This window comes from Podarcis pityusensis (genome assembly GCF_964106645.2).
Source record: "Podarcis pityusensis genome assembly, chromosome: 8".
In the NCBI taxonomy this organism is placed as follows: Eukaryota; Metazoa; Chordata; class Lepidosauria; order Squamata; family Lacertidae; genus Podarcis; species Podarcis pityusensis.
In genome coordinates, this window is record NC_138033.1 from 84,177,235 (window position 1) to 84,204,818 (window position 27,584).

The window sequence follows — 27,584 nt, forward strand, 5'->3', positions numbered from 1 at the left end:
GACCTGTGGGAAGTCGCTGAGCCCCCTTTTCTCATTTACAAACAAGAACATGCAGAAACAGTAGAACACGAGGGGAAACTGGCCTTTTTAATTTTATTTTTACCAAGCCTGGCTGGATTCAACAAGGCTGCAAATCATCCATAAGGGTGGCAAGAGGTCTAAGCTCCTCCGGTCAAGGTCCTTTTTCTTGCAGCTGTGGGGAGAACCCAGAAGCTGGGCACTGGGGGGGGGGGGGCGGCATGCACATGCATTGCCATGCTCCTGGTGCGGAAAGGTGGAAGAATCACAGCTGTGAGCTGGCACTCTGGAGCAAGAAAAGGTTAATACTCCTGGCTGGTTCCAGAGTTCAGGCGCCATCAAGCCCTCAGCTGTTGTGTCGTTTCCTGCAAAGGCACAATGCAAGGTGCCCTCTGTGGCACCACAGACTCCCAGCGTCCCTCATTCCAGCAAACAGCGAGCATTTTTGGCCCATCTGAGGCTCCTCCAGGGTTCCTTGCCTGGCCCAAGTCGCCAAAGTACACACCTGGGGCCATCCCGTATCTCGACAGGGGGGTGGTTCAGCTGTGAATGGGGACAAAGGACACCTCATCAAGCCTCTGCAGGATCCGGCTCCGCAGGGCCTCATCCTCCACCTTCCGCCAGAGGAAGGCTCCACTCTGCAACGCCGGGGGCGCTTCATCCAGCCACCGTCCCTTGTCGCCTACAGCCGCCATGATGTTGAAGCAGATCCCATCGCTCTGCCCGGGCTCCTTCCCGAGATGCTGGACCCCAAGCAGGCCTTGGATGCGGACGGGCACCTGGGGGTGTGGCAGGGAGTCCTGGAGTAGGCGCTGGATGGCCCCCAGGAGCCTGTGGCCCAGCTGTGAGGGAGCCAGGCCGCTTGTGGCCAGAGGAAGGCCCGGAGCCCCTGCTGTCCCCTGAAGCACCCACAAGTCACCACTGCTGCCAACGCAGACAAGCAGCAGCCGCTGGCAGATGAAGGCGCAAGGCAGCTCCACGGGCAGCGTTCGCGGGTGGGCCGGGCTGGCTTGGTACCGCAGAGCCAGCTCTATTAAGGGCAAGATGTCCCGGGAACGCAGAGGGAGGGAGGGCGTCTCCCTGTTCCACCACTGGGCCTGCAGGGATTCTGCGTCAGCTTCCTGAAGAGTCTTCAAGGCACCACCTGGAAGGAAGAGGGAAGATGCCTGGGGTTAGGTGGGAGTCGAGACAATTGTGCCATGTGTGTGCACCCACAAGGATGGATTTTCTCGGCTATATGCCAGCCCGATCCAAGGTTCACTTTCCTTGGAATGCTCAGTGGAGACTGGTCTTTTTAGGATACACGTGAAGGCCATTACCTTGCAGAGAAACTTGCTCAGCAAACCTCTAATTAGATTGTAGCCCTCACTGGGTCCAAGACCCCAAGAATCAGGAGGGACTCATCCAGTCTGACACCCCAAACACACTCCAGATGTTCAGAAGTGGCCTTGGAACACGGCCACACCGGGACACCCTACTTCTTGCCCAGTTTAATGCTTTGTCCTTCACTGGGGAAAGGAAAAACACGGAGCCCCAGCTTTGAGAAGAGATTTGTGTTTGCAAAGGCACTGTTGGGGCCCAGCACTTTTGCCCTGGGTCCCAGATCTCCTGCCCATCTCCTGGGTCCCTTCTTAATAAGACTTACAGGGCTGGTGATAATGCTGAAAGGCCCAAGGCCAGTGAGAACTCAGGCCAGTGGTTTCCACAGTGGGTGGTAATACCCCTTGGGGGGGAGGCGACAGGATTACCTGGGAGGATCCTAAGAGGCAATGAGGGGGGCGAGGGGGGCCCCCCTGAGGGCACTGATGGCTTATTTAGGATTGACCAGGCTGGCACCTCAAGTGAAACATCTTCCTTACCTCGTATTTACTGCTCTTACTGCTTTCAAAGCTATTTTGTTTGGTCACATTTGTTCGTCTTTATGTTTCTAAATTATCACAAGTCGCCAGATAGCCAATTATTGCTAACAGCTATTAATTTTCTTATAGTTACTGTACATCTGTGAAGCTTTGTGTATGTTTGGGAAGTACATAAATGCAGACATTTCATACTATAAATTTCCTTCATCTGTATGTTTTTGTTAGTAAGAATGTATAAAAATACTTTTCATGCAAAATTCTTCGTTGTATATATATTTTAAGCTGCAATGTTGGATCAGAGCATGTGTTTATTTTTTTGAATAAATGTTTAAGTCTTACTGTTCTGAATTTTTTTGTATTATCTTGCTTAGTGGGTGGTGCAAACTGCTGTTCTGGATAATGCTTTCTATGGGATAGTACTGAAGTAGTTTTGGAAGCACTGCGACACAGATGGGCATCTCTGCATGCAAATCAACTTTTGCAAGTGCATGCCCTGGGTCTAGGAAGGCCCAGCAAGCTTCCTGCATTCCTCTGCTGCTGTTGCAACCCCCAGCTGGCTCTGCATCGAAGCAGGGCACCTCTTGCCAAGGGGATAACCCCGACCTCCCAACCCGCGCAGCTCCAAGCCCCCCGGAGATGCGCCCGGGCCAGCACCGGTGGGTCGGGCGAGGAAGACGAAGCGGATCCAGGCGGGGCCCCTCTCCTCCACGGCCAGCAGGGTGAGGGGCTGGCACTGCAAGCCCGTCTCCTCTTGGACCTCCCTCCGCATGGCCTCCACGATGGTCTCCCGGGGCTCCATCCGCCCCGCCGGCAGGTACCACCGCCCGTGGCACTCCCGCTTGGCCTCCTGCATCATCAGCACTTCTCCCTGTTGGAGAAGGGGGCGAGGAAAGATATATAGACACATATATATTGTGGGAGGGGGGCTGTCGGGAAGGGGCGAGGAAGAGGACGGCCCCCTGGGCTCAGCCACTCCCTGCCGGACCCCCGCCTCCGTGCCTGCGGGCTTGTGGATGCTGCAAAGCAATCTGGCTGCGGGGAAGGATGCTTCGCAGCGTTGCTTTGCCTGGCGCGCCGTCGAGGGGCCAAGGCAAGCCAGCCGCGTCCAGCCTGGGGGTCCTGGGCAAGCGGGCAGCGCTGGGCAAAGAAAGGGGGAGAGGGGAGCGCCTCCCCCCACCCCCGAGAACAGCCGCAGCGTCAGTTTCTCCTCCCGTCCCGCAGCCGCACCTCCTCGTTGAGCAGGACGGCCAGGACGATGTAGCAGGTGTTCCTCCGCAGGCGCGCCGGCTCCAGATCGCGGCCCTGCGGCGGCGCCACCACCGGCCAGCCCCCGCCGCCCAGCACCGCCGCCACCTCCTCGTCCTCCGCCGCCGCCCCAAGCCCAGCCGCCAGCGAGGACATCCTCGCCAGGGGCGCGAAAGACGCGGGGACGGGGCGGGCGCGCGGAACTCTGCACGCGCTCAGGGGCTCGCTCGCTCGCGCCTGCTCCCGGGGCATGGGAGGCGGGGTGGAAGGAAGGCAGGAAGGAAGGAGAGCGGCTGCTCGGGCCGTTGAGGGGCGAGGCGATGGGGAAGGAGCCGCCTCTGCAGCGCCAGCTGGCTGCTGAGCTCGCTTCCTGTTGGACAGGGACAGCGTCAATCGCCCGATGACATTGTGACGCGCCTGGTAGTCAGACGTTCAAAAAAAAAGAACACCGCTTCGCTCAGCTGGTCATCTCAGAGGAATCGAACATCAGAGAAGCCCGCAGGATCAGTCCAGCACCCTGTTCTCACAGTGGCCAAACCTGCAAGCACGAATGGAGCGCAAGAGCCCTCTTCCCTCCTGCGGTTTCCAGCAATTGACATTCAGAAGCATTTGCTGCCCATGAGCGAGGAGGCAGAGGATAGCCATCATGGCTAGCAAGCCCTCGATAGCCCTCTTCCTTAAGGAATTTGTAATCTGCTGCACTTCCATTTTATCCGTCACGAATCTTCCAACATTCAGCTTCACTGGATGCCCAGGAGTCCCTAGTTTTCCTCCCTGAGAAAGGGAGAAAACATTTTCTCTACCAACTTTCTCCATGTCGTGCATTATTTTATAAATTTCTCTGTCACATCTCACTTGCCTTTTCTCTAAACACTCAAGTCCCAAGTGCCACTACCATTATGCACAGGGGAGTCTCTCAAGCCCCTGGATCATTTTGGCTGCCCTTTTCTAAACCTTTCCCAACTCTAGTGTCCTTTTTGAGGTGAGGCAACCAGAGCTGTACACATTATTGCAAGTACAGCCACACCTTAGATTTAGTCAACAGCATTATATCAGCAGCTTTGTTTTCATTTCCTTTGCTGATGATCCCTAGCACAGAACTTGTTTGTTTTTTTAGCCGCTTCACCCTGCACCAACATCTGACTCATGCTGTCTACTATGACCCAAAGGTCTCATTCCTCGTCAGTCACTGCCAGTCCGGATCCCATGGTATATATGTGAAATTCAGATTTTTGGCCCCAACATGCATTACTTTACACTTGTTTGCATTACATTGCTTTTGCCAATGTAGCACCCATTATGTTGGGCAAGGTCTTTTTGAAGCTCTTCATCATCTCTTTTAATGACCCTGAATTACTTATTATCATCAGCAAACTTGCCCACCTCACTGCTCATTCCTAACACTAGATCATTTATTATTATGCTAAAAAGCACAGTTCCCAATACCGACCCCTGGGGGACTCTACTTCCTGCATCTCTCCATTCAGAGAACTATCAGTTTATTCCTTCTTTGCTTCCTGCAAGCTAACCAATTCCTGAACCACAAGAGGTCCTCTCCTCTTACCCCATGACTCCTAAACTTACTCTGGAATATTTAGTAAGGGACTTTGTCCAAGTACAGTATCTCAACCATCTTCTAGACCTCTATCTAGATAGCCTGTTGGCACTCCCTAAGAGCTCTAATAGGTTTGTGAAACCGGACTTGCCCCTGCAGAAGCCATAATGGTTCTGTAGGGCTTGTTCTTCTACATGCTTGGTTATATTATGCTTAGCAATACTTTCCACCAGTTTTCACAAGGACAGATGCTAAGCTAATTGACCTTTAATTTGCAGGATGGTCCCTGGATCCCTTTTTAAAAATGAGCATTACATTGGCTACTTTCCAGTCCTCAGACATGGAGGCTGAGTTACAAATTTATGTTAGATCAGTGATTCTACAACTGACTTCTTTGAGAACTCCCTGGGGATTCAGCCACCAGGTGCAAAGGAAAAACTCCAGTTGCACCAAAACACAGCCAGTTCAAAGGAAGGAAGGGCTGCTGGGGGTCTTTTGTGGGAAATGACAACTTGGGAGACTTGATAGTGCCTAAATTCAGGACCTGGCTGAGCTTGGACATTAACCTTTTCTCCCACAAAGGGTTAGCTCAGAGCAATAGCAATTCCTCAGCCCAAATACCCTAGACACTAAAAGCACCTTCCTTAGATTTCTGAGTTTATGGAATGGCCACCCCAGCCCACTGTATACTGTCATATTTTAGGCTCTATAAAATGGCAACCTCCCCTGTAGGGGAGGGGCAGCTGATAGGTCTATGCAGCGGGGATAAAACAGTTAAGAGGAGAACGTGGAAGGTGAGTAGCCATTAAATGGCTCTTAGAAACTGCATTGCAACTGAGCAGGGCCTGACAACCCCATTTCGCAAACTCACCACCACAGGAGCCAGTGACATGAGCACACTCCTCCCTTCAGTATTTCACTACTCCTAGTCCATCAAGATGGGCAGGTAGGGAGCTGAACTAGTACATTAGCAGCCTCCCCACCCTCCACCCCTACTTAAAAGGTCAATACTGGGCTGGAATGCTTCTTTCATTAGCTCTTAAGCTAATGTTCCCCTTAACACACACATTCTGCTTTTTAAGATGAGCAATATAAGGTCTAATAAAAATGCATTTATTTAATATACAAAACTTACAAATGCACTTAGGTCAAGGTCCTAGCTAGTGATAGTGTTCAAGTAGACATGCCAGTGTTTTCACCGGTGGTGGAGAGGGGGAACTTCAGCGGAAGAAGAAACCTGAGATGTAAGCAGCTACAAGGAAAGTGGGGGGAGAGAGGCTGTTTTCTTCTTTGGTATCTCACCACTGCACCCCAATCCGAAGTGCGAGTGCTGTAGAAGTGCACTAAGCTCACTCTGGGGCACCCATCTTCAAAGCAGCGAAGCGTCCGGACAAGAAAAATGGTACCCAGATTCTTGGAGTCTAATACTCCCCCAACAAACAGCTCTTTCACCCCTGGCATTTAAAAAGGCAAGTCTGCTTATGGCACAGTATTCTTGTGTCAAAAAAGGCATGTGTAGTGAAAGAGAAAGAGAGAGATACCTCCCCTTCCTGTAGGCACATCACGTGGGCAGGATATTTGAGAGGCAGCAAGTACAGAGAGGAAGGTGGCCACCAGTCACAATCAAGGCACCACTTTGAGACCAGGAGGAGAGGGTGCCCTGAGAGCCGGCTTGTAGTGTGGGTGGTAGCTGTAGGGTACACAAGGCTTCACATTGCCAGGACGTGGTATGTTTCAAACCCATCTCCCTCCACAACCAAGCTGTGAAGCACTGCAGTCATCGCTGTCCCAAGCTGTTCCAAGTGCCAGCATTTGCAACCAAGGCTTCCCTGCAGACAAGCCTAACAGATTGGATCAGCCACCTTCTTTCTGAGGCGACTTCGCGGGAGCCGAGTTGAGCCCTGCAGAGGAGGACAAAGTGTGAATGTTCTGGCATGCAGACCCCACGCTTGGATACCCCAGCCTCGGATACAAGAGCTGATGTTCTGGAGGAAAGGGTGGGGGCCGGGGTTGCACCCTCTCCCTTTGCCAGCCCAAACCAGGGCACTTCCCAGGCTGTGCCCACCATCCAAGGGTCTCACCTCTTTGACAGGCGACTTCTTCTTCACCATGCGGAGGCTCTGGGTCCTGGCCAGCGGCTTGGAAAGCAAAGCCTTCCTGCTGTGGCCCCTTACACCAGCAGAGAGCTCAGAATCTGACCAGCAGTCCTCTTCGTTGCTGTCAGAGCCCAGCTCTTGAGGAGATGCCCTGTGTCCTATGAAACAACCAAGAGTGGCAGACAAAGAAGGCTGGAGTTTTTCTCATGCCTGTTTTAACACCAAACAACATGCACTTTTAAATGTAAATACAGATGCAACAGGAGCCCAGGAAGTTACAGGGGTGGTGGTCTTCTTTCCCCCTTGCAATTGCTGATGGGAGGGACCATAGCTGTCAACTTTTCCCTTTTCTTGCTTGGAATCCTATTCGGAATAAGGGAATTCCCCTTAAAAAAAGGGAAAAGTTGCCAGCTATGGGAGGGAAAGGAGCAAACTGGTACGCCAGCTATTGTTGGATTGTCATCTGCCCCAGTCAACACAGCCAATGGTCAAACACCCTTCCCATATGTTGTTCATGAGACCGAATCAGTGGCAAGCTCTCTGTCCACTCCCTCCCTGCCATGCATAATTCTATGACTGTCTTCCATGTCACTTCTTGCTCGCCTTTTCTCCAAACTAAAAAGTCACAAACATGGCAAGCTTTCCTTAGAGGGGAGTTGCTCCTCCACCCCCTTGATCATTGTGGATGCCAGCAGTTCCAAGCATTTTCTGGGCTTGCTCACCTATTGGCCTCCGGCGGAGCTCCTGTTCCTCCAGGTACAGGGGATCAGAGTAATGCACAGGAGCCGTGTCTGGGATGGAACGCAGGTCCTGCATGCTGAAGCTACGCAAATGCCCGGCCAGGGCCCCCTGACTCTGAACAAGGGAAGACAAAGGGAGGAATGAAGCAGAGAGCTGTATGCAAACAAAAGTCCACCTTCAAAGGTAGCTCATTCCCCAATGACAAGAAAAGCTTTGCTTCCAAAAATCTTTCCTGGAGGTAATTTTTTTTCCACTATGGAGAAGAAACCAACATGATATGGACACTGCTCCTTGCCCCAATTGTGTTTGGGGAAGATGAAAGGAATACATAGGGTTAAACAGAGCTGACAGAGGAGAGGACTGAGCAGTGAGAACTGCCACTGTTACTGATGTCATGAGACAAGCTAACCCAGATATTTAGAATGCTGATGTGTTTCTAGTTTACTGCTGGTTTTAATTTTTGGATGTTTTAATTGCTTTTACTGTTTTATTCTTTTTGTAAACCGCTTTGAGGTTTTCTGAAATTAAGCAGTATATACATTTTATGAAATAAATTTAATAAATAAGGAATGAGACAAAGAGGGGTGTCCTGTGCCAAGGGAGGGGGACACAACTGATAAATGACTCCCAAAAGCAGAATTCCTTTAAATCCCCTTTGGTAGGACCTTCTTAAAGAGTGTGCAGAATGCGAGGCAATCCACAGCTGCAGCCATACAGGGATATTTCTAAACATCCCCACCTCCACAAGCAGAGGTCTGTTTCAGAGGCATCCAGAGAAGGAACCAGCCCAAGCTGGGAAGCGTAATCCTGCTCAAAGGCCTAAGCATCTGCCTCGGGGCCACACTCCCAGTAAGAGCTGGGAGTAAGCCCAATTTTGTTCTACATTCATGTGGATTATTAAAATGAGGTCACCCTACCAGCTCCTTCCCACAGGTGGCAAAGCTTATTGCAGGCAGTATCTGGTCAACTGGGAAGGGCAACTGAGTCCAGAGAACTACCCAGATTCTGGCTGGTTACATCTCAGTCAGCTGGGGTGAGAGGTTTGCATAGCATACTTCAACCACCCTCCATGGCCTGGCAATGCCGAGCTGGGAACTGGCAAGGCCACAGGGGGCTTTAGTGCAACAGACAAGGCTACTACATTACACCGCCTAGGAATGGGACAGCAGCCCTTCTCTTCCTTCCCCAAAGCCTCCAGGGCTGCTGCTTGTTGCCCAAGCTAGCCCGCCACCCCATCCCCTTCTTAGCCAATATGCAGAGGAAACGTGGTTACTTTTGCTGCAGCTTGGGCAGCAGCTGTGGCTGCGACATTGAGGCTCTTCTTCCCAAAGCTCAGGAGTGTCTCGTAGCCACGCTCCTGGGCCTGAAGGATGAGCTGATCAATTTCCTGCAGGGAAAGAGGAAGAGGAAGAGAAAGATTGTATGAAATGCACATGACTCTGGCAGAACTAAATAAGCAATAGGCAAAGCACATTGAAGGCTGGAACTTTTGGTGACCAAAACCTCCATGCATGTAGTAACTCCCACACAGAAGCTTCCAGAAATCCTTTGCTCATCCAGAACTGGACGGAAAAATGAAGGAGTGGCTCACCTGGTCCCAGACCCCTGAATGCCTCCCCCCTTCCCTGAAGCGGACGGTCTGTTCCAGGATTACTCTCACCTTTTCTTTGTGGGATAATGTGGGATGTACAAATTTGCGGTACAGCCAGCTAGCCCCCCTTGTGTATGGAGACAACAGCCATATGACAAATCCCATTTTGATCTCATAGTAGAAGGGGAACCTGTTCAGAAGAAAACACAGTTGTGAGACCAGGGAGCGGGTGGGCTTTGGGATCTTTTCTGTTCAACAGCTGACATTTCTATGTAGTTCATTGAAACAATGGGGTGGGGAGAGAGGGAGAGGGAGAACGGCAACTCACCAGGAAATGAAAGTATCTGCGAGGGTCTCTGTGGCCATGAAGAGGGCAAACACGATCCAGTACATCATCCAGCGGACCTGCCAAGTCACCAGGAAGTGTTAGGTCCCTCCTAGTCAATGAGATGCAAATGCCTGGGGAAACCCTGCCCTGCTACGGAGAAACTGGTCTCAGGTGGCACCCAAATCTTCAGCTCTTGATGTGGAATTGCACCATGGAGACACAGTACGTCAACAAAGGTAAAGAGACACCAGTCACAATATGACTGCCCCCATCTAACTTTGGTTTATTAATCATCATGACAAGTGTGTCCTCCAAGCCACAAGTGTCTTTAATTTGCAACACAGCCTGGAAATGGAGAGCCACAATCCTGGTCCCCGGGCTGAGAAGAACATAGGAGCATATAAGAAGAGCCTGCTGGATCAGGCCAATGGCCCATCTAGTCCAGTGGCTGACCAGATGTCCCAGTGGAAAACCCCCAAGCAGGATTCGAGTGCAAGAGCCCTTTCCCCTCCTGCAGTTTCCAGAAACTGGCATTCAGAAGCACTGTGGCCTCCAACTGCAGAGGCAGGGCATAGCCATCTTGGCTAGCAGCCATTAATAGCCCACTTCTCGATGAATTTGTCTAATCCAGTTTTGAAGACATCTAGGTTGGTGGCCATCATTGCCTCCTGTGGGAGGGAGTTCCATAGTCTAACTTTGTGCTTGCATTAAGAAGTCCTTCCTTTTGTCTGTCCTGAATCTTTCAACATTCAGCTTCATTGGATGTCCACCAGTTCTAGAAGGATCTGCCCCAGTCACCCACTGCACCCTCAGGCAAGAAGAGGGACAGGCAGCAGGACCCCTGAGGAGCAGCATCATGTGGGAGAAGACAACCCAAAGGGAAGCCATTCAGTGTCACTTGTAATCCCCAAATGTCCAAATGTAGTCCTCAAGGCAGCCCCACAAAAAGTGCATGGTGCTCAATGCCACAGCTGAGCACGAATGCCTCTGGCTCTGGAAAAGAGCACCTGGCTGCTTTAGCCAGGCACTGTGGGAAATACATTTGTTTTATTTCTACAGTAGCCCTGGGCACTGTGGCTACAGAAGAATCTGCCCACTCTGGAAGCCACTCACAGTACTGAGATGGAATCAACCCACAGCTTGACTCAACTACAGTGCACCCTTGAGTTACGTACCGCTCTGGATACGTAACTTTCAGGTTGCAAACGCAGCAAACACGGAAGTGTATACTTCCGGGTTTCACCATGCACGCATGTGCAGAAGCACTCTGCGCACCACACGCATACGCAGAAGCGCTCTATCGCCCCACATGTGTGCACAGAAGTGGCGCCTCCAATTACGGACTTTTCAGGTTAAGTATGGACCCCCGGAATGAATTTAATTCGTATCCGGAGAGTCCACTGTACTGTATTCAGAATCTGAGGGTTACTTCATTCTTCTCCCCCCCCCCCCGCCCGCCCCCACACCACTTACATATTCCCGGATATTTTTCGTTTTCACAGCCTTGTAGGAAGCATAGGCAGGGTAGAGCATCCCAAGCACCAGCCTGTAACGGAAAGGGGGCGTCAAGAAGGCAGGCCAGCACCGGTACAATCCAGCTATGATCCACAGGCACCACCGCTTCGCATAGTGCTGCACCTTGGCCTTCGCGGCCTCCATGGCTGCCCCAGAGAATATGCTCTTCCGACCCTGGGGCATGGCAAGAAGGGTGCAAGAGGCCTCCAAGCACCAGGCAGGCAGCTGACTGCACTGAGCAGCTCAGGCACTCTCAAGGATTATTTCTGGGGCCTTCTCCCTCCTACACACATGCCTTGGGTTGCTCAATGAGAGGTGGGACCGGCTCAGCAAGCTCCTCAGCCAGGCCTTCCTTGGCTGCTGGGTGTAAACAAAAGGGCAGTTGGAGACATAAACCTCAAGCCCCTCCAGGAGCCTCCAAGACAGGAAGTCCAGCTCAGTCCCCCATGAAATCTAAGAATCTCCCCAGCCCCTGACTCAAAACTGCAGGAATGTTGTGCAGAACATTCCACCATCTTGTTGGCACCATAACATATATGGAAACAGGGAATATTTGATCAGGGTTACCATAGCTCAGTAGAAGAGTACCTGGTTGTGCACAGAAGGGACTAGGTTCATTCTCCAGCATTTGCAGGGAAGTTTGGGAAAGATCTTTCTCTAAGATGCTGAAGATCCCCTGCCAGTCAATTCTGAACAAGATGGACCGATGGTCCAACTCAGTGTACGGCAACAGCATTTGTGATGAAGGAGCTCTACACAACCAATCAACGATTGTAAAGGGCTGGGCTAGATGACCCTTCCAACTCTACAATTCTATGATTCTGAATCCACGGGATGCTTCTAGAACTATTGATGGGATGCCTGAAAAGATTCAGTTCCCCAATCTGGAGCCCTTGAAATGTTCTGGATCACAGCTCTCACCGGCTCCCCCTGCTGTGCTCCCACTCTATGGGCCACGCTGGCTGAATCTGATGAAAAGACACCTGGAAGGCACCAGGTTCAAGAAGCATACAATAGCAAAGACTGAAAGAAACTGAGGCCCATTAGTCTGCAGTTAAGCAAAACTGAGGCAGGTTATATTTAAGAAAAATAGCGGCAGGGAGGCTGAACAATTGTTTACTGAGAAAGATGAGCAAGCAATATCTTGAAACTACAAGGGTGAAGATTTAGAACTTTATAAAAAAAATAAAAAAAAATGTCCAGTAGCACCTTAGAGACCAACTAAGTTTGGTCTTGGTATGAGCTTTCATGTGCATGCCGACAATATTATTATTATTATTATTATTATTATTATTTTATATTTCTACTGCGTCAGACCAACACAGCTACCTACCAGGATTTAGAACTTGCAAGATTTAAGCTGTAATGTTTATGGCGCATCTGAGTTTCTCTGCATCAGAGAAGCCCAGCATTATGTGGCTCCTTCCACACTAGCATGACTCCTCTCTTAAGGATGCAAAGCTGGGGATCATAGACTTACAGGAATTGGGTCATCTAATCCAGCCAATAGTCATCTAATTCGGCCTCCTGGTGCTGACTCAATTCAGAACCACTATGTGCAGCTTGTGAGAGACACCAGAAGAAAACCCAACTACCACAGGAGTCAAGTGCAAAACGGCCCTTAGCATTTTGCCAGTTGTGCAACCAGGGAGGAGAGGGCATGTCTTGTCATGCCTTGCATTCAGGACTCAAAGAGCATAATATGGCTTGTTGTGTCTTGCATTCAGGACTCAAAGAGCATAATATAACCTTTGGCTCCTTTGAGAAAAGACCAAGTTTATCGGTGGAGCTGAAGGAACATTGCAAGTTTCAAGTTTTAGGTGCCCAGAGGTCCCCCAACCACTCTGTCAAACCAGAGGATTATAAAGGAAATAAAAATTAAAGGGAAAAGGATCTCTATTGCTAAAGAAAGGGAAAATGCTCCATTGTCTCTGTTCTTTCCACAGATCCGCAACTGAATGGCATCCATGCCCCTGGCACAGCACCCGACTCCCACACTGCCTACAGCCCTTACTCAATTCCATGAGAGTTATTCATGCCAAGCCTCCAGAACACACTTCCTCAATGGGCACCCTTGTTACGCATACACTTGGCCTGGCGCTAAAGGCATCCCACAAGCATCCAAGTTACACTCCATCACCGAACCAGAGTGCATCTAAAACAGCAGCGTTCCGCAAGTGGATGTGCACGAACTTTTCTTACTTTTTATTAATCTTAATTATTTTTGCAATGCGTTTTAATGTCTTTTACAGCGTTGTTACCTGCCCTGGGACCTTAGAAGGAAGGGCAGGCAATAAACTGAAATAAATAATAATAATAATAATAATAATAATGTACAATTATAATGTGTTTTGGGGGGTGCTCCATGGCGTCTGGGAGCCAGGGTGCCACTCAAAGGGCTCGTCGTTTTCTCTCTGGAGGCGAACCCCACCCGCCAAGCTGGAGAGAACAACGGGGCGAGGCGCCTCCATTTACCAGCGCCAAGTTTCTAGTCCTGTGGGTAGGCATGAACATATCTAAAAAGGAGGCGCAGTTCCAGTCCCATTAGCTGCCTCAGGCTCCTACACGGGGCCAGCTCCTTCTGCTCTCAGACGAAAGGACCCCCCTCCCCGTGACCCCTTCGCCCTGGCCTGAACCCTCGCAGCTTCCCCTCACGGAAACGCCGCGGGGGTCCCCAGAGGCCATCCAGTCGACCCACCACCAGCTCCCGAACGCAGCCCAACTCACACCACGACGCGGTACAGGGCCCAGGAGATCATGGCCGGGCCTCTGCTTCCTCCGCCTGGGCCGCCTCAGCCAAGGACGCTCTCCGCTGGCGATGCCCCGACCCCGCGGCGGCGGCGGCGGCAACAGGTGCGGCGACCTCCCCTCGCCAGCCGTTTGAATGTTGGTGCCGGTGCGCACGCGCGGCCCCCTCGCGCACCAACGGCTCTGCCTGCCTCCCGATAGGCTGCCTTGGGCCCCGCCCCTTGCGGGCGGGCGAATTAGGAGGCCGAGAGAAGACGGCGGTTGCTGCCCCTTAGTGGGGCTGGCGACTGTTCCCCTTCCGCCCTCTCTGACTGGCTTGAGGAGATCTAAGTAGCAGGAGGGAGAGTCCCTTCCGGCCTCCTCCGCCAGCTTGGTGCCCTCTCTAGGCGTTTTGGGACTACCACTCCCGTCAGCCCCAGGAGGCGATCCTTCCGGTCCGGGTGTTTCCTAACCGCGGAAGAGGCTGATGGGAGTGGTAGTCCAAAACATCCCTGCTTCTTTTATTTTCTTGTGTTAGAGTTTGCACTACAGTTTGAATTCTATGGAGTTCTAAGAATTTATATAGAAGAACGCATACCAAAAAATGCAGCATCTAGCAAAGTACATTACAATTGCTACAAAAGACAGAAAAATCATTAATTGATCAGCCAGAACCACCAGCAATTTTCATGGGGATCCGTGTTCAGTAGGGACTGCCAACTTGAATAAAATATTGGGAGGTTGGTTCCTATGTTGTTGAGGGAGGGAAGTTTGGGAATCCGCGTTCTAGGTCAAGGCTGTCATCACTCAGGTAGTAATAATAATAATAATAATAATAATAATAATAATAATAATTTATTTATACCCCGCCCATCTGGCTGGGTTTCCCCAGCCACTCTGGGCGGCTTCCAACAAAACACTAAAATACAATAAACTATTAAACATTAAAAGCTTCCCTAAACAGAGCTGCCTTCAGATGTCTTCTAAGAGTTTGGTAGTTATTTTTCTCTTAATAATAGGAGATCTCGAACTCTGAGAGTTCAATAGGCCAATATTAAGAAAGGAGGGTTTATGTTTCCGTAGTTCCATCTCTCTCATTTGGCAACAGATAGGATCAGAATGTCAATAAGTCATAGAGTTGTAGAGTCGTGGGTCATGTTACAGAAAATAGGGCTCCACCGTACACAATCTCTAAGACATTATTCCTTGTTTAAAAGGATCACATTTCCCCTTTAAACCAGAACTTTAGAATTAGTGCTTTCACATGCACAACAGTTCCCCCTGCTGGAGTGTTTTGCTGCTTGGAAAGAATCAATTTATAACTCTCATATTTGTAAATAAGATATTTTATGAATGAATAATGTGTTTTATGAATGATACTCCTGCCTTTTCTTCTCTTAGAGATATCCCACAAGGCAGCAGATGTTTAGGATCAGACTTCTCCTTCTCCTAGATGGGCAACCTTCCCAGGTTGAAAAGTCCCACCTGCCCCTCACCTCCCAGTAGATCATGTGCAGAAACCGCCTTCTTGACCATTGGACCCACTATTGGTCTTGTCCACTCAATCTGCCAGAGCCTGTTTTTGCATGAAGTCTCTAAATCATTGAGGGTTTGAGACCTATCGGCTACCCCCACCTGGTTTAGCTGGCCAATCAGCCAAAACATCTCAGTGAGCATAAAAGTGGGCCATGTTTGGTTCATATCTGACCTTGGCAGTCACCTTTGTAGTCAGGTAGTCAGGAACTCCTAAATGGGCTGCAGATAGGTCATTCATTGGTAGGTTGGGTACTTGTCAACAAAATAATGAGTGAGACCTGTCAAACTTAGGTCTTGTGCATCAGTAAGAGAAAAACGAACCCAGATAAATACAGTATCTAAAAAAAGTAGATACAGTATGTCAGGAAGATGAATGGCAGACCTGGATGGGCTATTTACAATGTATCATGATGGACAAGTTGGAAAAACATGTAACCTTTGCATGCTCCAGTTTTTGCTGGACACTTTATGAAGTTTTAAAAGTTGTTCCCCATTTTGTTTAGGGCTCTTCTTCTTCCTTTTGTTGGAGAAGGGAGAGACACTGCTGCAAGAGATCAATAAAGACCAAGTTTAAAGAGCCTGCCTTGCATTCTTTTACCTGATTGTCATCTCTGTTTTGTTTCTCTGACCAAGAGTGGACCTTGGGAGATCCTACATCCCTCGAGAGGGGGTTAGGTTGTAAAAGCAAACCCCAACTTCCACAACACCCTGCAATGCAGGAATCACAGCAAAAGAATATCTAATGGAGAGGCCTCCCAAATAGAAAGGACAACACCCTTTGCCTAATGCTGACCCCCAAAAGAAGGCAGGGGGGAGGGGGGAGAGGTGTTTTTTCCCATGTGAACACAACATTACTTGACATGACAGTCAAGGCAAAATCAAACACCAGCTTCAAGACAGTTAATGAAGAAAGCATGAAGAAATAGGGAATAAATAACTTTATTACAATGAATTAAATTTCCCAAGTCAAATTAAAAGGTGTAGAGGTGCCACTATTTTTCACAGTGCACATTCCCAAGTGCATTTCATATGTGGTTAAGCAGAAGTGTCTGTCGTGAGAAGTGTCCTGTCCATATAGAGTCTCCCCTACCTGCTTAATATCCTGCCTTCCCTAGGAAAGGTCCAAGCGTCCTGATGGAAGCTTCACTTCACCTTTTAAATTATTAAATGGATAGCACTGAGCAGGTGAGGCGAAGGAAAAGTCAACAGCCTCCTGCTGGAAATTATCCCCCTAATATTTTCCCTCAAGTTCTTCCCAGCACAGATGTTGAAGGCCATCCTCCTTGCAAATTCAAAATGCTGTTGTTATTTCCTAATTTTGAGCAGCCTCCACACCTACCTGCCAAAGGCTATCTTGGCTGAAGACAAGAGAACTACTCATGTTCCAGAATGGTGAGACACAGATTCTCTGTGTAGGCCCAGAGGCACCCTGCTCTCCATCCAAAAAGAAGAAAGGCTGCAATCCTCACTGTAACCACTCAGAGGTAAGCCCCATTTAATTCAATAGGGCTTACTTCAAAGTAAGGGGGTTAGGATTGCAACATAACTTACACCATAGGGCTGAGGCCATCACACTTGTATCCTTCATATCCCTGGGCCTTAAATTCCTGAATCCGGACAGGATGGTGTGTGTGTGTGTATGTGTGTGCATGCTACATTTTACACCACAAGAAATGCAGAGCCGAGGGGAGTTGAGCTGTCCTTTTCCCCACCCTGCTGCTGCTGTGGCTGTGCACGGCTATTCTCCATGGCTTGAGATGCTTTTCTCCATCGCCTTGGCGAAAGGTGGCTGTGGAGAGTGAGGGCGAGGTCTAGAGAGGAAAGGCATAAGGACAGAAGAAGAATCCTGGTGGATCAGGCCAATGGCCCATCAAGTTTGGCATCCAGTGGCCAACCAGATGCCTCTGGGAAACCCACAAGCAGGGCCAGAGCACAACGTGATGAAGGAAAACTGGAGAGAAGGCAGGGAGAGTCAGTTGAGTTTCAGCCTGGAGTCTTTCCCAGCCCTACCAAGGGATGCTAGGGGTTGGATGTGGGACGTTCTGCATGCCATTATAAGAGAACAAGGGAGGCGTTCACGGTGAGTTCCAGCACCTGTTTTTCTAGAAAAATAGCATTGACTACACTCTGCCTTTACAAGCGTTAGGTGTAAAGGGTCTCAATTGCACCGAAGGCTTTCATAAATACTGCAAATTAAAAGAGGAGACCGCGTTTGGGTGCCCTGCTCCTTCCACTAAAGGAAGGCAGTGCATGGATTTCCACCTACGCCCATAGAATCATAGAACTGTAGAGTTGGAAGGGACCCAAAGGGCCAACCCCCTGCAATGCAGAAATCACATGACCCTCTTGAACCCAGGTATCTGTGGTGCACCACTTTCTGTTTTATATAACCCTCTGCACCACATTCCTAAGCCTGAGCCATAGATTACCAGGCTTCTCCCTGCCCTGGCTCCTGTTCTTGCCCCAAGTTTAGCCTGTTTTGCTGTTCTCCTTCTGTTTGCACACTTGGATGTTCTGCTTGCTCTAAGGATTCCATAGCCTCCTTCTACCACCCTTTCCAGAAGCCCTCTCGCTGTTGGGGCCTGACTCTGGGAGGCCAAGAGTCTGACTGAGGTTTCTCCATGCTTCAAATGGTTCTGAGGATCTGGCCCATTGAATGATGCTAGCAGGAGATGTCACCAGTAGATCAAAATCCCATTCACTTTATTCTGGGACTGGACAACAGCAAGTCCCACCTTCTGCTGCTCCTCATCTCTCCTGAGCCAATCCCAAGAGGTTCAAAGCCAGCCTTGATTTGGAAGAGGGAGCTATGTCAAGTTGCAGCCACCCTGAGCCGGCAAAGCGAGCGACATGCAATGCTGACCCACCCAACTGGGCAAGAGTTTGCCCCATGCACCACCTGGAGTCACAGAGACCCACCTGCCACCTCTGCCCCACATTGAAAGCAGGCTTTGCTCTTTTCTTAATACACTTTTTGCCTAACGAGAAGCAATAAGCAGGACTGAGTACTCTTTGGGGAATATGTAAAAATATAGAGAGACGTCCGCTGCCAAAGTCACATACTTTAGTTGCATAATAAAATAGCTGCATATAGTACCTGTCTTCATATAATCATAAACCGTATGCATCAGTTGCACTATCCAGATGGATGTCTGGTCTCGATCCTGTGATATCTTCCAGCGTATTCCTCTTAGTATGTGGAATAATGTTTTATGGACCCTCAGGAATCTGCAAACGAGCTTAGAAATCATGGGATTTCTGGTAGGGGTTGTGTAATTAATATTTATGTCTCTTTACTTGCTACCTGATTCCCAATCCAATTGCCATTATGTTTTCTAGCTCTCTGTCCGCAACAGCTAGAAAGCGGCTTTCTTAGGATGAGAGTTGCTGTAGGTTTAGAGGTTAATAAGAGCTGATGGACCAGTCAGAAAAAACTGGGATGTTAGAGGCACAGCTGGAAGGCAGCTGGGAGCTGCTGGTGCAGAGCCATAAAAAGTGTGTGTGTGTGTGTGTGTGTGTGTGTGCGCGCACGCAGAATCAGGGTTTATTTGTTGCAAGGCAGGAAGTATGGAGCAAAGGACGTTGGTTTGTGTTGAGCTCCCTGTTAATGGATTCGTATGGATTGGCAGGAGCCAGCTGATGCCCTCCAGACATCATTTCTACTGCACTTTCATCATGGTTTGCACTCAGGATGCTATTCCATTCCTTAAAAAAATACAAAACAAAATTAAGCTTTTGGGAGATCTCAAAAGAAATGGAAGAAACCCGGGAGGAAAGGCAGGAGAACAGCGATTTGATGACAACGTTGTCGTGTGGGTGTACTTTAAAAAACCAAAAGTGGCAACCCCAGAGGAAATCCCAAGTGTGGAAACATAACATTTCAACTCTTACACGCTCAAGGGATCACCTCAAAAGGTCATTTCCAAGTGTGGTCATTATTCTGGGGATCTTCACGTGTCTGTTGTGTGTGTAGAGTTACTTCGGTGCTGAAATTTGGCAACAAGATTTGCGTTTCAACTGGCAGGCTTGGCCAGCGTTGCATGGAGTTAATGACGTGAGGTCTAGGGGTGTGTTATTATTATTGCATATACATCCAGGTCGACGTAGGAGTGAGTGAGTGTATGTTAGGTCCCTTTTGTGTTTTGTTGTCATCTCTGTTTTGTTTCTCTGACCAAGAGTGGACCTTGGGAGGAGGCCCTGAGCTTATATCCTTACCATGGAGAGAAAAAGGGTGGGGGATGAGTAAGCAGGTTTGCTCCAAGTGACTACAGTGCTCAGGTGCTCACCTCCAGCAGAAGTGTGTGTGTGTGTGTGTGTGTGTGTGTGTGCAGGTAGGGGGTGGCGGTGACGTACCTCTGCCCTACAAGCTGAGATCTACCACGATATGCTTGTAAACCAGTGTGTTCCCCTTGAAGCTGGGCGCCAGTAGGATATCCATGTCCTCCAAAGGGATGGGGCGGAAGGCGCGGGGAGCCTGCACAGAGAGTTCCTGGAACTTTGCAAACTTCTGCTTCTCTTCGTCCCACAGGTAGATGTGGGTGAAGGAGAAGTCACTCCCCAGGGCCATATATTGATGCTGGGACACGCGGAACGGCTCCATCACCATGGAGCCTCGGGAGGGCAAGGTCTGTAGCTCCGTGAACCGCAGGCCCTCCCACTTGACCACCTTGGAGTCGCCAATGTAGCGGCTGAGGCACAGGAAGTTGTCCCTCTTGACCCGGAAGTGCTTGACCATCTGGACGTCCATCACGTCTGCCACATCGCCCAGGTGGAGGAACTGCTTCTGCGAGCGGTTCCACTGGTAGATGATGGGGGCCTGGGAGCTGCTGGAGATGATCAGCCGGGGCTTGCCGTCAATCTCCAGGTACTCCACGTCGGTGTCACGGTGCCACGAGTGCAGGTCCTGGTGGGAGTAGAAGCCGTTCTGGTTCCAGCGGTAGAGGCTGGTGGAGCCAGCTTTGGAGCTGTCAGCAATGACGAAGAACCACTCGCCCTCGATCTGGAAGGCCTCGATATCGTTGGGCTTGCGGATCTTCTGGCTGTCGATGTCTTGGATCTTGATGAACTTGTCGATGTTGGTGTCCCAGCGGTAGATGTAGGAGCCGCCAAAGAGCTGGGCCACCACGACGTAAAGCTGCGACTCGGCCACGATGGGCTTGCAGTAAACGGCTGAGTGAGCTGCAGGAGAACATTATGAGGCATCAACACAGGAATAGGTCTGTTATAGGAATTCTAAGGTCATATATGCTTTTGAATTCTGGTGCTGGAGGAGACTCTTGAGAGTCCCATGGACTGCAAGAAGATCAAACCTCTCCATTCTGAAGGAAATCAGCCCTGAGTGCTCATTGGAAGGACAGATCGTGAAGCTGAGGCTCCAATACTTTGGCCACCTCATGAGAAGAGAAGACTACCTGGAAAAGACTCTGATGTTGGGAAAGATGGAGGGCACAAGGAGAAGGGGACGACAGAGGACGAGATGGTTGGACAGTGTTCTTGAAGCTACCAACATGGGTTTGACCAAACTGTGGGAGGCAGTGGAAGACAGGAGTGCCTTGTGTGCTCTGGTCCATGGGGTCACAAAGAGTCGGACATGACTCAACGACTAAACAACAACAAAGGTCTTATACTGTATGTATATATAAAATAAATGTTCATAAATGTACAAGGCAAACACATACATAAGTATATAAACCATGTGTCTGAAATAGTACAGGAGAACAATCCTGAAGCTATTTTGACTCTCCTAAATTGACCTCAGATATTTCTCTGCAAGGAGGAAAGAAATGGGAAAAGTTCTCCAATTGTCTTTGGACTGTAGGGGCTTACACCTCCCTGTAAATACAGTCTGGCAAGTATCTGTTAAGCTGAGCACACTATCAATATGTGTAAGAGATTCAGGAACTAAGTACTTACCATCTCAAAGGAATGGCCAGGCTACCCAGAAATGGCAATCCTGACAGACAGGAGAGAAGCAACACACTCAAATTTCTGCTGGGGACCACCTCTTTCTGTGATGTATGTATGATGTTTTGGGGGGTGGTCTTGAGCTACAGGGTGGGCAATTTCAAAAGTCTATATAAGAGCTTGCACATCAATGTTCTGGGTTCCTCTCCTCCCTCCCTGCGTGGGGTGAGCGGGGGACCCTGTTGCAACAGTTTATTAAAGATCAGGCTTACTAGCCTCTTTGCTTCTCAGTACAGTGGTGCCTCGCAAGACGAAATTAATCCGTTCCGCGAGTCTCTTCGTCTTGCGGTTTTTTCGTCTTGCGAAGCACGGCTATTAGCGGCTTAGCGGCTTAGCGGCTATTAACGGCTTAGCGGCTTAGCGGCTATTAACGGCTTAGCGGCTTTAAGAAAAAGGAAACAAACTCGCAAGAACTCGCAAGACATTTCGTCTTGTGAAGCAAGCCCATAGGGAAATTCGTCTTGCGGAACGACTAAAAAAACGCAAAACCCTTTCGTCTAGCGAGTTTTTCGTCTTGCGAGGCATTCGTCTTGCGGGGCACCACTGTATTCTCTGGTGGGCCTCTGTTATTTTCTCCTACCAATAGAGAACCTACATAAGGACTCTGTATGGGCCCTTGGATACCCCATAAGAGGAAAAGGAGCAGTTTTTTTATTTATATCAGTTGGAAGGAGACCCAAAGGGTCATCTCTTTCGATCCCTGCCCTGCAATGCAGGAATCACAGCTAAATGTTGCAGGCAACAGACTACAAGGAAGGAGGCACCATGGAGAGAGGATTGGGAAATGCAGCAATAGCCGCTTCAAACAGGTTGCAATGAGGAATGGGGCATGCACCTTAGCCACCCCTGCTCTCTGGCATTTTTAAATGCATGACAAAAGACATGCATCTGTTGCACACGTGCATGACAGTTTTAGGTGGACATTCTGCAAAGGCCACCCCCAGATACATCATACCTACATCACAGAAAAGGCGGTCTACAACAGAAATCTGAGTGCGTTGTTTATCTCCTGTCTGGCAAGTTACCTGATTGCATTATCTGGGTTTTGGCCACTTTTTTCTTATTATAACTACTTAATTCCTGAATCTCGGTCATAGGTCAAAGGCTCACACCCTGTTCATATCCTGAATGTGCCCTTAAGACAGGATTTGGGAGGACAGAATCTGTGAGGAAAGAGACAACGGGGAGGTTTCCCACTTTGACCTTGCAGAGAAATATTTGAGGTCAATTTGTTCAGGACCTTTTCTCTGGGGTTTCAGACATGTGGTTTATATATACAGCTATAAACATTCATATTATGACCTTAAAATTCTTATAACACAACTCTACAAATTCTATGGCTCCATCCACTGCTTACCAGGGATGCGGTCAAAGTCCCGCAGCTTCCGTTCGACATAGTCCCACTTGAGGATGCTGCAGCTGCTGGAACTGGGCTGGGCCAGGGCCACGTAGAGGTCGCTGGAGTACAGGAACGGCTCTGCGGACACAGACTGGAAAGGCAGGACCTGGTGCACCACGAAATCTGATGGAGGAAAGAAACAAAGAGACCTTGTCTCTATCCCAAACAATTCCTGCTGATTGCCTAAAAAAAGCTTGGGACCCTGGATACCTGAAGGGCCACATTCTACCACACCAGCCTGCCTGAACTCTATGGGTTCCTATTCCCACATGACATTAGACACTGGTCAGGAAAAACCTTCTTGATTACGATGTCCTATTTACATAGAATCCTCACCTTCTGGACATCAGTCCAGTGCCAGGGTAACCCTCCCTATCCACCCATGTTTTGCCACGTGAAATGTAGGTCGTTTATAGCCATGGTTTCATCCGTTCTGTTACATTTCATTGTTCTGTAGTGTGGACATAAGAATGTAAGAAGAACCTGCTGGGTCAGGCCAGTGGCCCAGAGCCATCCTGGCTAGTAGCCATCGACAGCCCTCTCTTCTTCCATGAATCTGTCTAATCTTTAAAAGCCATCTAACTTGGTGACCACCACTGCCTCATGTGGGAGCAAGTGTAACAGTTGAACTATGCACTGCATGAGGAAGGACTTTCTTTGACCTGTCCCGAATCTTCCGACATTCAGCTTCACTGGATGTGCATGAGTTCCAGTGTTAGGAAAGAGGGAGAAAAATGTTTCTGTTATGTACTGAGTTGAATAGGATCTAAATTGCAGCAGTCTGATTGGTCCTAGAACAATAGGGTCCAGAATGCAGCAGTCTCATTGGTCCTAGAACAATAGGATTCAGAATGCAGCAGTCTGATTGGTCCACAGGAGCCACCCAATCCAACTCCAGGTGGAAGTGAAGCCGCAACCTGATTGGCCTACAGGAGAATCCCAGAATTAGCCAATCACGTGGCGCCCATTGTGTAAATAATGTATATAAAGCAGACATTTCGGGCGAACTAGCATTCCTCACTACTATGAGCTGAATAAAGAGCATGAAATCCACACTTGACTCCGAGTGTATTTCAGTTTCTCTATTCACTTTCTCCACACTGAGCATGATTTTTCATGTGACCTTCTCTTTGCCTCTCCTTGTACCTAACCCTTTTCTCCAAACCGGAGTGTCAGGGATGTGACTGAGCTGGATGCCTGGGAAGAGTCTGACTCTGAAGATGAGGGAATGCAGTCACAGATAAAGCAAGAGTGGGTGAGTTTGACCCCCTTTCCTCCTGAGTTTCCAGTTGCAGATAGAAAAGTAGACTCAGAAGGCTCACAGTCGGCAGGCGGGGGGGGGGGGGAATCAGACGACCTTCAGGGGGTTGCTATGCAACCAGAAGGGAGGCAGCGTTTAGAAGGCTCTTTGTTTGAGAGTGGAGGGAAAGTCCATCCACCTTCCCCCCAAACCAGGAGGGCTGGAAAGGTGGAAATGAAAGTGCAAGGGAGGAAGGACTGGACTTTGGCGTGCTTTGTGCTGCAGAAGGGGTGGAGATTCAGAGTGAGCAACTAGTTACTAATGGAGGCTGGCTCGGTGCCGCTCTCTGTGTGTTAATTGTAAATAAACGTACTATAAACCTGCCAGAGGCTCGTTAATTCATATTGGAGCATGCTCGTGCCTGCCAGAGATCCTGACACGGAGGTTGGCATAGTTTTATAAAGTCAGTCATGACACCTCTTATTTGCCTTTTCTCTCAACAAAGAAGTTCCAAACCAGGCATAGGCAAACTCGGCCCTCCAGATGTTTTGGGCCTACAACTACCATGATCCCTAGCTAACAGGACCCATCAGGGATGATGGGAGTTGTAGTCCCAAAACATCTGGAGGGTCGAGTTTGCCTATGCCTGTTCCAAATGGTGCAACTTTTCTCCATGCGAGAGTCGCTTCAGCCCTTTGATCTTTTCGGTTGCCCTTTTCTGAACCTCCACAGGTTTGTAGTGAGACAACCAAAACTGTACAAGGTATTCCAGACGTGGTCATGGTGGGCACAAATCTGCAGGAGAAAGGGATGTCAAGGCAGGGTTCCTCCCCCCACCCCCAGCAAAATCTGTAGATGCAGCGCTGCTTCTGGGTGCCATTCTATTTCCCAGAAGGCCATGCAAATACCAGCTGTTCCTACCTGTGGTGACGCAGTCAAAGTCCTTGAGGGGCAGGTCCCGGATCTTCTGGCCTTGGTATTGAGCGGGGCTCCCACAGAAAACGGCGGGGATGCTTGTGTTGGTGCTATCCATCCACTCCACTAGCCACTTGATGTTGCAGTCACAGGTTAACGAGTTGCCCCGGAGGTCTCTGTCAAAGAGAGAGGCAATTCAGGAGCAATCACCTCCACCCACAAATTGGCTACCGTATTTTTCGCTCTATAGAACGCACTTTTTCCCCTCCAAAAATTAAGGGGAAATGTGTGTGCGTCCTATGGAGCAAATGCAGGCTCCTTGGCTTCAGTGATAGCAACACGAAGCCTCCGAAGCGCAGAGGGAGCGCTCCCTCCGCGCTCCGGAGGCTTTGCGTTGCTTTTGCTGAAGCCTGGAGAGCAAGAGGGGTCGGTGCGCACTGACCCCTCTTGCTCTCCAGGCTTCAGGGATAGCCGCCTGAAGCCTTTGGAGCGCAGCGGGAACTCGCGCTGTGCTCCAAAGGCTTCGGGTTCCTTTTGCGGAAGCCAGGAGAGCAAGACTCTCCTGGCTTCAGCAGAGAGGGAGAGCTGCGCAGCGCCCCTTCAGCGAAGAGGGAGGAGAAATGGAAGGGGCTCCGTTTCTCCTGCCGCTTCGCTGAAGGGGCGCTGAGCAGAGTGGGGGAGAATTTCCCCCCCCTGTTCTCCCCCTCCTATGGTCCGGTGCATCCTATAGAGTGAAAAATATGGTAATTTAAGAGCAGTTACCCAATCCAAAGGCAAGATTGCAAATCTGATCCAGCATTCTCCAACTACCGCTGTCCCCACCACTCTCCTCCCTAAGTACAGAGATTCCTTGTGCTTTGAAAATCTGAATAGGATTTGTTTGCTGTCCATCTTCACCAATGATAATGTTGATCTGACAATTCATTTGCTTGTCAGTGTAGACTTATCCTGCTTAACTAGTTTTTTCTGTGGTCTTCTCTAATGCTACCACATAATAAACAAATAACTATTATTGCTGTCTGGAATGGCTCCAAGTGCAAGAAAAGCAAGACAAAAAAACAACAACCCTAGAATATTTGCTTTATGAAAATTACAGAATTTCAGCTGGAAGTTGCAGGTTATGCCCTGATTGGAAATGAAGCAGCGTGACTACCCCAAAACTTTTTCATGTATTGAAATTAGTGTTGAAAGTAAGATAGCGTTTGATCACCCCAACAGCATCATGGACACAAACAATAATAATAAATTGACAGTGAAAAGAATGTCTGCTTCATTTCCAGTCAATGCCCACCCTGAGACTCCCTGCTGAAATTTGATAACCACAAATGTTCTGGGTTTTGTTCCACTTTTACTGCGCAGTGATCTCTCTGGACAGCAATATTATGGTAGCCCAAATCCACTACTATTGTGTAAAGAACATGTTGCTTTAAGGTGAAGTTGGTGCTTTTAAGTCTCACTGATCTTGAAAAGGAGAATTAATACATATGCTTAATGCTCTCCTATTCCCCACAAATGAAATAAAATTATTGAACTGGGTGCCTCTTGCTGCTCCAAATTAAATTGGTCCATTCTGCTTGGCTCACCTGTTTTCAGCAAACCCTTCCCAGTAATTGAAGAAGAGAAGAAGAAGAGTTTGGATTTGATATCCCGCTTTATCACTACCCGAAGGGGTCTAAAAGCGGCTAACAATCTCCTTTCCCTTTCTCCCCCACAACAAACTTCTTTGAGAGACTTCAAAGAAGTGTGACTTGCCCAAGGTCACCCAGCAGCTGCATGTGGAGGAGCAGAGACGCGAACCCGGTTCATCAGATCACGAGTCTACCGCTCTTAACCACTATACCACACTGGCTGGACTGTGGTTAATTTAATTACAATGGTGGGTCTTTCATATATGGTGAAATTCTTGCAGCTTGCCATGAACTTGTGGGCCACAAATATGGGAGGACATTGCAATATTTGCAATTGCAAAAGGTGCAGGGAGCAGAATTACTTGCACCGAAGTGGGAAGGAACCTTACAGGTCGCTCAAGATGTCCAGGGGTTTCAGAAGGCCTCTGGGCAGCGTCTGCAGATTGTTGTAGGCCAAAGATCTGGAAGAAAGGAAGACGTGAATGTTGGGTTGTGCCAGGGGTTCCCCTCTTTGCTGCTTTTGAGGAACATAAGGATGTAAGAAGAGCCTGCAGGATCAGGCCAGGGGCCCATCTAGTCCAGATTCCCATTCTCACAGTGGCCAACCAGATGCCCCAGTGAGGAGCCCACCAACAGGACCTGAGCACAAGACCCCTCTCTGTGGGATGTGAAACACAGAGCAGTCAAGTACAACATCCCTAGAGTGGACATAAAAAGGAGATGTCTGGACCAGCCAGTCGGAACTTCCTGTTTCCTCCTAGGCTGGGGCAGACTTCCTCTACATGTGACCAGATGTGGGCGTGACCTCACCTATGCAGATAACAAAATACCTCAGCGGAGGCCGCCATCTCTCTCTCTTTGACTACATTCGTCAAAGAAGCAACACCTGCTTAGCCTAAGATGCTCTCTTGGCTTGCAGCCAAAAAAGGACAAAGGAGCTGTCTCCTTATGGGATAGTTTCCAGGTGTATATTACTTTTGTAACTTAAGTCTGCCTTCTGGGATCCATCTGTGAACAGAATGTGAGTGAGTAAACTCTTTTATACTTTTATAGAAGACTGTGTCGTATCTATTTCTTTTATGAGGGACTAAAGGGGAAATTACCAGGTAACATTTTAGAGGCTTTAGCGAGCCTGAGCAAACGCATCCGCTGTGCAAGTTTAAAAAGGGGAATGTTACTCTGCTAAATTGTAGAACTTGTTAACACAAGTTGGAAAGGATATAATCA

At 49.2% G+C, this 27,584-nt stretch overlaps 3 protein-coding genes across 5 annotated transcripts in view; all 3 read right to left on the bottom strand.

The window, feature by feature from the left end:
- Window positions 1-66: 66 nt before the first annotated feature.
- On the bottom strand, window positions 67-3,792 carry NUDT18 (nudix hydrolase 18). Its single transcript, XM_081017507.1, has 3 exons — window positions 3,105-3,792; window positions 2,532-2,745; window positions 67-1,162 (listed from the first exon to the last, which is right to left on the bottom strand). The coding sequence occupies exons 1-3, from the start codon at window positions 3,372-3,374 to the stop codon at window positions 558-560; spliced, it is 1,089 nt and encodes a 362-aa protein (XP_080873633.1). The 5' UTR covers window positions 3,375-3,792; the 3' UTR covers window positions 67-557.
- A 1,977-nt stretch (window positions 3,793-5,769) lies between these two features.
- REEP4 (receptor accessory protein 4) lies at window positions 5,770-13,844 on the bottom strand. Of its 3 annotated transcripts, none has more exons than XM_081017549.1 (8): window positions 13,676-13,844; window positions 10,907-10,979; window positions 9,434-9,510; window positions 9,175-9,295; window positions 8,788-8,901; window positions 7,496-7,628; window positions 6,759-6,931; window positions 5,770-6,578 (listed from the first exon to the last, which is right to left on the bottom strand). In XM_081017549.1, exons 1-8 carry the CDS (start codon window positions 13,705-13,707, stop codon window positions 6,519-6,521), a joined length of 783 nt encoding a protein of 260 aa, XP_080873675.1. In that variant the 5' UTR covers window positions 13,708-13,844; the 3' UTR covers window positions 5,770-6,518. The 3 variants fall into 3 exon arrangements, with proteins under 3 accessions (XP_080873675.1, XP_080873674.1, XP_080873673.1); XM_081017548.1 differs by lacking the exon at window positions 13,676-13,844 and adding an exon at window positions 12,282-12,343; XM_081017547.1 differs by lacking the exon at window positions 13,676-13,844 and having other exon boundaries at window positions 10,907-11,146.
- Window positions 13,845-16,132: 2,288 nt separating this feature from the next.
- The window catches only part of LGI3 (leucine rich repeat LGI family member 3), a 29,766-nt gene continuing 18,314 nt past the window's right edge, over window positions 16,133-27,584 (bottom strand). The window contains exons 5-8 of the mRNA XM_081017431.1: window positions 26,747-26,818; window positions 24,736-24,905; window positions 22,533-22,697; window positions 16,133-20,389 (exon numbers count right to left, since the gene is read on the bottom strand). Of these exons, the coding sequence (XP_080873557.1) occupies window positions 19,572-20,389; window positions 22,533-22,697; window positions 24,736-24,905; window positions 26,747-26,818 (1,225 nt within the window). The 3' untranslated portion in view covers window positions 16,133-19,571. The remainder of the gene's footprint in view (window positions 20,390-22,532; window positions 22,698-24,735; window positions 24,906-26,746; window positions 26,819-27,584) is intronic.

Excerpts from the sequence above, each read along its gene's own strand:
- NUDT18 (XM_081017507.1), bottom strand. The coding sequence starts at position 3,374 with ATGCCCCGGGAGCAGGCGCGAGCGAGCGAGCCCCTGAGCGCGTGCAGA. Across the intron at positions 2,746-3,104 it reads CCGTCCTGCTCAACGAGGAG|GGAGAAGTGCTGATGATGCA; the intron begins GTGCGGCTGCGG and ends CTTCTCCAACAG. Across the intron at positions 1,163-2,531 it reads CTTCCTCGCCCGACCCACCG|GTGGTGCCTTGAAGACTCTT; the intron begins GTGCTGGCCCGG and ends TCTTCCTTCCAG.
- REEP4 (XM_081017547.1), bottom strand. The coding sequence starts at position 11,131 with ATGCCCCAGGGTCGGAAGAGCATATTCTCTGGGGCAGCCATGGAGGCC. Across the intron at positions 9,296-9,433 it reads GCAGATACTTTCATTTCCTG|GTTCCCCTTCTACTATGAGA; the intron begins GTGAGTTGCCGT and ends TCTTCTGAACAG. Across the intron at positions 7,629-8,787 it reads CTGCCCAAGCTGCAGCAAAA|AGTCAGGGGGCCCTGGCCGG; the intron begins GTAACCACGTTT and ends TCCCTTGTTCAG.